At 37.4% G+C, this 9895-nt stretch overlaps 1 protein-coding gene across 5 annotated transcripts in view; it reads right to left on the reverse strand.

Moving 5' to 3' along the window:
* lef1 (lymphoid enhancer-binding factor 1) overlaps window positions 1-8523 on the reverse strand; it is a 63421-nt gene extending 54898 nt beyond the window's left edge. For all 5 annotated transcript variants that reach the window (XM_051703283.1, XM_051703281.1, XM_051703279.1 and 2 more), the window contains exons 1-3: window positions 7938-8523; window positions 6347-6413; window positions 5218-5345 (exon numbers count right to left, since the gene is read on the reverse strand). In XM_051703283.1, the coding sequence (XP_051559243.1) occupies window positions 5218-5345; window positions 6347-6413; window positions 7938-8147 (405 nt within the window). In that variant the 5' untranslated portion in view covers window positions 8148-8523. The remainder of the gene's footprint in view (window positions 1-5217; window positions 5346-6346; window positions 6414-7937) is intronic.
* Window positions 8524-9895: the final 1372 nt, after the last annotated feature.

Here is a 9895-nt window from a genome sequence, read left to right on the forward strand (position 1 = left end):
GACCACTGGAGGTTGACTGAGGTCACAGCCGGGCCTAGAGACATAACATGGAGGAAAGTGATGACAACTGTGGCACAAAGACAAAACATACTTTACTTGCATCTGGTCTCGAGATCCCCTTAACAGGTGCTACCGCTGGGTTGCAGTATGGAAGAGCATTAAAAGGTCATGAAATAGCGCTTGTGTATTGCCTGTACCGAAAGCTCAAGTATGATAAAAACTAAAGTAATTTTTAAAGGTTGTATACTTCCAATCTTATGAATATATCAAAGGCTTTTGCCATGAAAGACTGGCAAACTAAATATAAATAAACATGTCACAGCTTAATTTAGAAGTTTTGGCAAGAATTTTAGCGCTTGCATGCTCTCCTACTATGATGCTGTTTCAATTAATCACTTGAAATGCCCCACAGAGGCAAAACGTTTAAAAATCACCTAATAACACTGTCAGCTTTTTTTTTAATTTTTTTATCCAACACATGGATTCAATATGGCTGAGGTAACTGGCCGATGTAAACAGAGTATCAATGGCCCTCTGTTTAAAAACCCTGGGTCTGTACCAGTAAACTTCAAAGAGCTGTGGGCTGCAGAAATCTGCAAGGTCTAGGCCACGCTGATGTTCAGACCTGCTCAGCAGATGATACAGCTACTTGTTTGCTCCTTATCACCCATGTGTGGGGGTGGTTCTCTTCGCTTGCCCTCATCAAAAGGTGATAAGCAGCAATGTGTTAAAAGTATGCACTAATAACATCAGGAAGCAACATGGGGGGAAACTTTGAGTTTTATATATCATATATATCTGCCACAATCTTTAGGTATCGGAATCGGCATTGGCCATCGAAAAACCCATTTCGTAGACCACTAATCGTGACTTCATAGGTTACGAGTAGTGGTCTACAATATAATCATAAGTTGCTGAAATCAAATAAACACTCAAAATAACTGTACAAATTAAATTTGCATTATCCATTGACAAAGCTATCAGTAGACTTTGGACCTGATAAAATAGCAAAATGGGCAAATAGCAACCATTTAAGCGGCCAGGTTGATTTATCCATCGATAAGTAGTTACGAAGGTCGATGAGGGATAGCATCAACAAAGGAAAAACAATAATACTTAAATGTTTGGTTTCAAAGAAAAGCAGCATACAGACTATCGAATCCTGAGACTTATGAAATTACATGACAAGTGTTACATAAATAAAGTTGCGAAACTACTACGCAAGGCACCGAGGCTGCTGGGAGATGCAGAAAAGGACGTATAGAGAGAAGGAGACCCAGCTATGTGAAATCTCTTTAGGCAAAGCCAGGGTTTGTGGGGGTTTGTGATTCCACGGCATGTCTACACTGAGCAGGAGATCCGTCACATCCCACATCAAAGCAGAGCGAGTGTGCAAGTATGAGTGTATGTATCTTGGGTTGGTTCATCCCTACCTTCACAGCCAGAAGGCCAATCAGAATGGGGGAGGAAACCGGTACAAGAATAGAAGTTCTTCCACCATCCTCTCTTTCACAAGTACTACAGTAGCCGTTGTACATCATGAGAGCCCATTACCTATCAAAACAGCCTCAATATAACTCTACGACGCCTGCCAAAAAATATCAGTGATCCTAACCTTCATAGGTCAAATGGACAGCATCTCGCCGAAATAGACATTATATGCCAAAATGTTAGTGGCATCCTTCAAAGCCTTTCATGAACAGTTTGCTGTATCCACCATTTGATGCAATCTGAATTTTCAGTGGCTGTACCAATATCAGCCTCGCTATACATCTAATTAAATGAATAAACCTTTGGCCTACTTTCCATGCATGTTACTGTTTTACTGTAAGTCCAGTTTCTTAACGTTCCTCTGATTTTGTTCACTGAGATGCACGTTTATTTTAGCTCAAGAGACATTTAAATCTATAATTCTTGGAAGCTGTTTCTCAATTCAGAACATAGCCTTGACGTAAATTTTGTTTTGCAAAATTCACAACTGATATCCTCTGAGGCCTTAAGGGCTTTGCACACCAAATGCTAAAATTTGACACAAATGTTCACTGCGAACAAGATTTTGCACAATACATTTTACCAAAGAAAATGTAGTTGTCGTTCAGCACCTATTGTACAGATTAAAATTTGTTTTGCGTTCAGCTTGACGAAGATTTTTTTTAGCATAAAGGCTTTTAGATTATGACATTCTGCTTAATACATTTGAGGACTTTTGGCAGAGCTTGAAAACAAAGGTGTTAACCAATTGATGGCTCTCAGGCCAAACACACAACTTCTCACAAAGGCTAACAAACACTTTTAGTGAGATTAAATTTATGAGACATCCTGCTCTAACTTTAAATAATTCCATTTAAGATTCAGAAATGCCAAGAGAGGGGGCCGGAACAGATTATACATTTCAATGTAATCCAAAACCCCATCACCCCATTCTTCTCTCCAACTGATTAAAAAGGGTCAGAGATAAGTAGAACTACATGTAATGTCCTAGTTCTAAGGAGAGGGAGGGAAATCATTTTAAAAGGAGGAAAAGCACAGGTTGTGTAATTCCCAATTCGGCAATTTTTATACAAATGTAAAGTATTAGAACTTCAAAGCTACAGGCACAAGAAACAATGTAGCTCCGGTGTTTACCTGGAAACATTATCTGCTGACCCTGATTTAGCCATCTCAAAGGAGCGCTGGATGCCATTTCCAGATGTCTTCCATTAAACATCAGACAGGCTTTACATTAGAGCAACACGTAAAGCTTTCATGGATCACTAGCGGCATGATGCCAATGGCCACTACCGATGACCCATGGGAAACAGGTTTGGTATTTCACCAGGTAGTAATACCAAAAAAATGCTGACCACCAGAAAATTGGCTGCTTCATGACTGGGTGGGATTTCAGACACTGGAATGTCATGGTCAATGCAAATCAATCCAAACTTCAGGAGAATGAAAGGGAGGGAGAAAGGAAAAAAGAGAAGATGCCTTTGATCTTGGTGAAAACCGATCCCAGACCTTGGAGATACTGTGTCCGAATATTTGAGCCACCGCAAAAGAGAGAAAGACAACAGGGGGAGGAGGGAGAGGAAATGGATAAGCATAATTGTGGTTTTATTGCACACCGAGTGAAAAGGGAATATTCAGGTAAGTTGCAAAAATTCTGCAATAACTCTGCAAAATCATTGTGTGTGAATGCTTAATACCTGAAAAGATTTGCAAGGATGTTCTTTGGATATTAACTACTAAAAAATAACACAACTCCTGTTGCCAGATCATCGTTGTGCAAATAAATAAATGAGGCCTGAAAATTCACTGAATTTATGTTTCTTGTTATTTTAAAAACCTTTTGATCTAAAGGTTTTAATGCTTGAAATTAGGTTTGCACACAAATATAAAATGGGCTTACATTTGAATTTCTTTAAAAAAATGAAAATGTTAAAACAAAACAAACAATATTTTTTAATGAATGTATTGGACTAGATACTTAAGGAAAAGCAGCTAGCAAGTGCCTAGAATACATGGGAACCCCCTTTTCTTTAAAAAAAAAAAAAAAAAAAATCTGGGATACAATAAGACAATTACAATGTAAGTGAATGGGGCCAATCCGTAAACATTAAAATACTCATGTTTCAAAAGTATAGCCACAAGATGTAAACAATGTGTTAACATGATTTAGTGTGATAAAACCACTAACTAACCTTTTCTGTCTAAAGTTATATCCAGTTTTACAACGTTGTTGCCATGATGAACAAAAACCCTTATACCCTGTAAAAATTAAGATTTAAACAACTTTACAGCTCAAATAATACGTGTGTTTTAACAGAAGATAAAATATAAAATTTATAAAATTATAAGCTTCACATTTCTGCCTTTAACCCCTCCAAAAATTGCCCCCAATCACTTACATTTTAAGTGCCTTGATTTTTGCTTTTTTTTAAAGAAAAGGAAGTAAGAGTCGAAATACTTTTTTGTGGTAATCAACATAATGCCGCAAATGCTGTTGATTGCATTTGTATATACAAATTATATATATACTTACATTTTCTATTCACTTTTTATTTTATTTTTATTCTATTTTTTATTTTTATTTTTATTTTATTTTTTATTATCCCTGTCTTGTTGTTGTATTGTTTGTGCACTGGAAGCTTCTGTCACCAAGACAAATTCCTTGTATGTGTAAGCATACATGGCAATAAAGCTCATTCTGATTCTGATTGAGCTTAACTTGTATTGAACATGGAATATTCCTTTAATAAAGAATAAGTAGGTGTGTCCAAACTTTTGACAAGTATTATATGTCCTTCCTTTCTTTGATCAAAATGTAAATCTTTTGCTAACTGCGTCGTTAAAAGAACAAAAACGGATCCAAACTGGGTCAGAACTACCAATCTTTCTTAGATCAACTACAGGTCAACTACAGCATCTTCTTCAGTTCGTGTTTAATCCCCACAGTGGTGAAACCCAGCAAAACCAAACCGTAATCGCATGGTTGCAGACTGAGAGAGGAGCTGAATTCAGAGCTGAGCAAACAATGGATGAGATGAGCTCAGCCGAGAAAGCATTCTCTCTCTCTGGGCTCACAGACTGCCTACAGCAGCTTCCTCTTCCAGGCATCAGTCAACTGCCAAACAGGGAGTCTTCACCACACAAAAAACTACTAAACAGGATTAGAGTGGACAGCTGCTAGCGTATCCGCCATCTTTTCTGTTTTTATCCACCACCACCCCCCACCCCCCACCACATCAGTGATCGTTTTATAGAATAATTGAAACAAAGACAGATGCAGCAAGGATAGATGAGACGTCCACGATAACAACTGATAATTAATCCATAAAATGATGTTAATACCCAGATTTCATAAAAACGTCTACCATTACTTCTGCTTACAAATACAAAGATCCTTTCAAAACAATCGTACAAGCAGTAATGTAAGTTACTCTTTATCTACCATACTTGAACGTATAGATGGAACATATAGGATCTATATATGTGCAATATGCTTCCACCAATACAGAACAGTCACCCAGATATAGGTCACAGCATTAGTCGCAGACATGCTGCCAATCGGCAACTAACATCGTAACCCCACACGCCACAAAAAGAGAAAACAATAAAAGTTTTGAAAACTGTCACTTGTGACAGTGCTAATAAAATAATGTAATATTTGACTGGGAAAATAACAGCTAGGGTGAACAAGGGAAGGCTGTGGAGCGAACAGCCATGGATAACACTCACCGTTCTGGGAATGGGAGGCGAGAGAGAGCCGTTGTTCATATAAGGTTCATTGTTCATATTGGTCATCATGATGTATCCTGGGTAACTGGGGTATGGGTGCCCTTTACTGTACATGTCTTGATGCTTGCCTGGAAGAGAATGAATCAAATAAACCAATAATTCAAGACAGCTTGCATTAATATGAATTGATATAGATACTGCATGAATTTCCAGTTGGTTTATTCAGTTACAAATATTGTATTTGTGATCAAATGAAAAGTTTGCATGATTTTTGCTTAAAAATACACTCAGTTCAAAAAATAAAACCCCTTTTGAGCCAATTTACAACAACTTCCTATATCAAAATACAGTGCTTGAACTATCTAATGAGTGGCCTATTATATTTTAAATTTACGTTAATAGATACACAAGCTAAACAGGAAAGCCTGCTGTTTCTAACAAGTATCTAAAACAGGGGAGTCGTTTGGAGGCCAGTTGCATCCTAATTCACAGCAAGAAGAGAACAATGGGCAATAAAGACAATCAAGTCACTTTACTGTGACACTAGCAACCTGCTTGGCATTAAAAACGACCCGGGTGCAAACAGAGATCAAATGAACTCCGGGCCATCACAGCAACATGCTGGCCCTGACAATAGCGTCTCAGACGGTGTGTTTGGAGGCCAGAGTGTCAGAGGAAGATGGGGAACTTTGCAATTTTCCTGGCACGTGTCATTACGTGTCAACACCAAATGAGACTGTGGGCTGTGAAATCCGATCACTGAGCAATTGTTAGCCATTGTTGTCTATGAGCCATTTTTTTTTTAATATAAAAAAAAAAAAAATACTTTATAAAATAAAAACAAATATAAACAATTATCAATGTTGACCACGCTTATGTCAGCATACATATGCAGCTCATATTCATTACTATTAAAAAGGGTACAAATCTTTCATTAAAAAACAAGCAAATGCTATATCATCACATATAATTGTTTTCATCGCAAGTGTATTTAATGTAAATTTCTAAACATGGCAAAAATGCAATGGCTTTGATGAAGCAAGAAAAAAAAAAAAAAGAATATGAACCAAATGCACACCAACTGAATTATCACAATTTTAAACATTTTCTTCCAAGCAATATAACTTACCGTCGTCCGGATGGTCCCTAAGCTTCTCATGGTAAGAGTCTGGTGGTATTTGGGACTGTCTAGCTGCCTGTTCAAAAATGTAGAAGACAGATTGCCTATTCATTTCAGAAATTTAAATAACTTAATTAATGATGAAAGTCAAACACAGAGGGAAAAGCAGCATTTTCACAATTCTGTTCTTCAAAGAAAACACTTTTACAAATATTAAATCTTAAAACAAAAGTTGACATGAGAAAAACACGTTTTTGATTGTATTTTTCATTTGCTGAGTTTACATAAGGGACAGATAAACTGAGTGTTTCACACACACACACTGATTAATGCAATCGCATTCTCATTTTCTCGCTGGTGTGGAGTCTGACCACAAATGCGGTATGTTTAGGAACTAAAATAAAGGCTTTGCTATTCGTGTTTCACTGTGCATTATGAATCAGGAGTGCTGGGAAGTAAACTGCATTTGGAGTTCAGCTCCCTCAGGATGCCTTCCAGCAGAGTCAGGGATCTGCACTGCTTTCCCAATTAACATTCAACCCATCAGTTTGTTAGTTCTCATGTTATGCTGTAACCCTGCATGCTGTTGATGCCAGGAGGAAATACATTTCATTAAAAAACCCTATATAGCATCTTATTGTTTTTCAATTCATTATACTTTTTAACTAAAAATGGCCAAGTGCGAAAACACTTTTCACACACACACACACACACACACACAAAATACTGATATTAAATAACAAAAAATAGCAACAATAAAGTGCAGAAATCTGACAATAGCTCAACAAAATTATGATGGATATACCCGTTTCATTTTGATAATCCATATTTCTAAATGCTTTATGAAATAGCCAAATGTAATTCATGTAATGCACAGGAAAATATTTTTTTGGCCAACATAAATGGAAAGGACTGATTAAAAAGACTATATACTTTATAAAATATAAAAAGAGGTGCAAATTGCCGTTTCAGTTTTGTGCTTAATTGTATAGATAACAGAATGTCATAATATATGAAAACCAAGCAGACATATAATGGGCCGTTTAAAAAATAATAATAATAATAATAAAAAATTAAAACAAATTGTGCGTATTGCACGAAATTATCTCGCAGATTTTACTTTAATTACTCGTTTCTTAAATTAATTATAAATTAATAATCACAATAAATCAATTCGATAATTATAATGATGGAGTGTTATTATTATTGTTGTTATTATTAATAGAATTTATAATAAATCAAATTATTCATATTAATATTATAAGGTTTATTTTTATATATCAAAATATTTGTATAAAAACAATATTTTTGTTTATTATGAAAAGCAGCCTATTTGATTTGTATAACCAAAAGGTAAAGGAAAAAGACACCCAAACAACGACAGTGGGTCAAAATAATACGTTTGTTTTTGTTGCACGTGCAGCTCTACCTATCTAAGGTGAAACCGGAACAAACAGTAACACGACAAGAGGTTAAAATATCAGCTTGTAACACCACTCAAAATTATGAACACAAACCCCTCCAACTTCCCAACAACACACACACGTGAAGTTTCTCAGGAGCTTCACGTGTGTGTGTTTTGGAGAAGTGTGTTACTCACGTCGTGACTGTTGCTGTTGGGACTGGTTTCTGTCTCGTTGACCAGAGATGACTTGATCTCCGCCAGGTCTCCCTCCTCTTCGGAGTGACTGATCTCTGCGAAGATCTGCTCCTTCTGCGGGTCTCCCTCGTCTTTAAACGGGATCATTTCGTCGGTGGCGCAGAGCTCCGGGTCCCCGCCGCCTCCTCCACCACCCGACAACTGTGGCATTTTTTTCGGGTGAATGAAAGTCCCCCTCACCCTAAAAAACGCCCGAAACACGAAAAGCGTGGAGAAGAAAACCCCGAGCGCACTCCAAACACGCGCGCGCTTGTGTGTGAGAGAGAGTTTTGTCAAGACCAACAAGAGCGCGCTCACTTTTGACTCTGTGTATCCAAATGCGAAAGACGCTGGATCTTTAAAAGGGGGTGTTACAGTACGGCTCCTTTGGAGTTCTTTAAAAAGTCAGAAGATAAAGTTTAGATAAAGGCAGGCTTGACTGTTCCCGAGACAACCTAATAAAAAAATAACCAAAAAAAGTGCCGGATTTCAGATGCGGTGTGTCATTCCTGTTTGGTTTCTTGGGTACACAAGGTGTCCCTCTTCAGAAACGAGCGTAGCAGAGACTGAGAGTAATGTTAGGCTGGAGAGATTGTAGTATGTACTCCTCCCCCTGCTCTCTGACTGAGTATGGAGATAAAAGAGAAGCCGCCGCTGTGATTGACACCACACACACCGATTGACTGACACTCCTGAGGAAAGTAATAAAGTTGGCATTTTATACATCTCTTCCAACAAATGTGAGGCTGAATTTCAGGAACCTCAAACAATATTCTGGTATGGGTACTAAAATAAAAAGTCCTGGGTTTAATCTTTTGGATGTTTGTGGAGTGTTTTTTTAGCTTTGCAAGATCATTTAAATCATCATTATAAATGATTATTTAAAGAAAAACAAAAATAGTCCATATATAGACATAAAATAACAATAATCAGCTATGTATGGCCTATATGCATTACGTTGCAAATTATGACATCAAAGATCCAAAATGTAAATGCATGAATCTTATTTAATCAGCTGCATAGAGGATGAGACTCATTTTGAAAAGATCTGGAAGGTTGTGTGGATCATCTATATGTTTGAAGGAGAGTCCATTCTTTGTTTCCATTACAATACATAGTGTGACCTCTGTCACTCTTGAACATTTCTTGATTAATGAATATTTAAAGCTTACATGAATGCTTTTGAAGATATATAAAGTCAGTTCCTTTCATGGTAAAATATTTAATGCATTTAAGCTTATTTTAATATAGTATAATTATTATAATTTATTTTGCCTACATCACGAATAATTTCCAATTCGCACGACAGAATTATTAAATACATTTTAGAATGAAAAAAAGAACATTTATTAATGCTTAATTCAGCATTAATAAATGAGAACAGGAGTCCCTCTTTTTTTTTTTTTATTATCATGTCAGGCAAAATGTACGAAATTGTTTAGTGTTTATATGCGATAAATGTGTTCGAGGTTAATATATAAAACTCAGATAAATTCAAGAGGCCCTCCCTCCAATATACAGAAAACAAGTAGGGGGAAGGAAAACATCGGGAAGTGTTTCTGTGGCTTGCGTGAGAATAAGTTTGGAGTGGGAGGCAGATCTTTATAAAGCAGGCGGAGGTGGGGTTAGTGGGCGGAGCCGCGGCGTTGCCTTTGATCTGGCGGCGGCGGCCTCTTTCATCCCCAGCCTTTGTATGACCATATTTAGCGTGTGGATGGAGACGGGCCAAGATTTCCACGCGCGCCTTCATCCCTGTTGAGAGAGAAAGCGACGGTTCTCTTCCGGGTAAAGGAGACACAGCGAGAAAGATCAAAGGCTTTGGATTTGGAACCCGAATGTGGATTAGAGAGAGAGAGAGAGAGAGAGAGAGAGAGAGAGAGTGAGAGCGAGAGAGAGAGAGAGAGAGAGAGAGAGAGAGA

Source organism: Myxocyprinus asiaticus, chromosome 7 (genome assembly GCF_019703515.2).
Source record: "Myxocyprinus asiaticus isolate MX2 ecotype Aquarium Trade chromosome 7, UBuf_Myxa_2, whole genome shotgun sequence".
NCBI classification, from domain to species: domain Eukaryota; kingdom Metazoa; phylum Chordata; class Actinopteri; order Cypriniformes; family Catostomidae; genus Myxocyprinus; species Myxocyprinus asiaticus.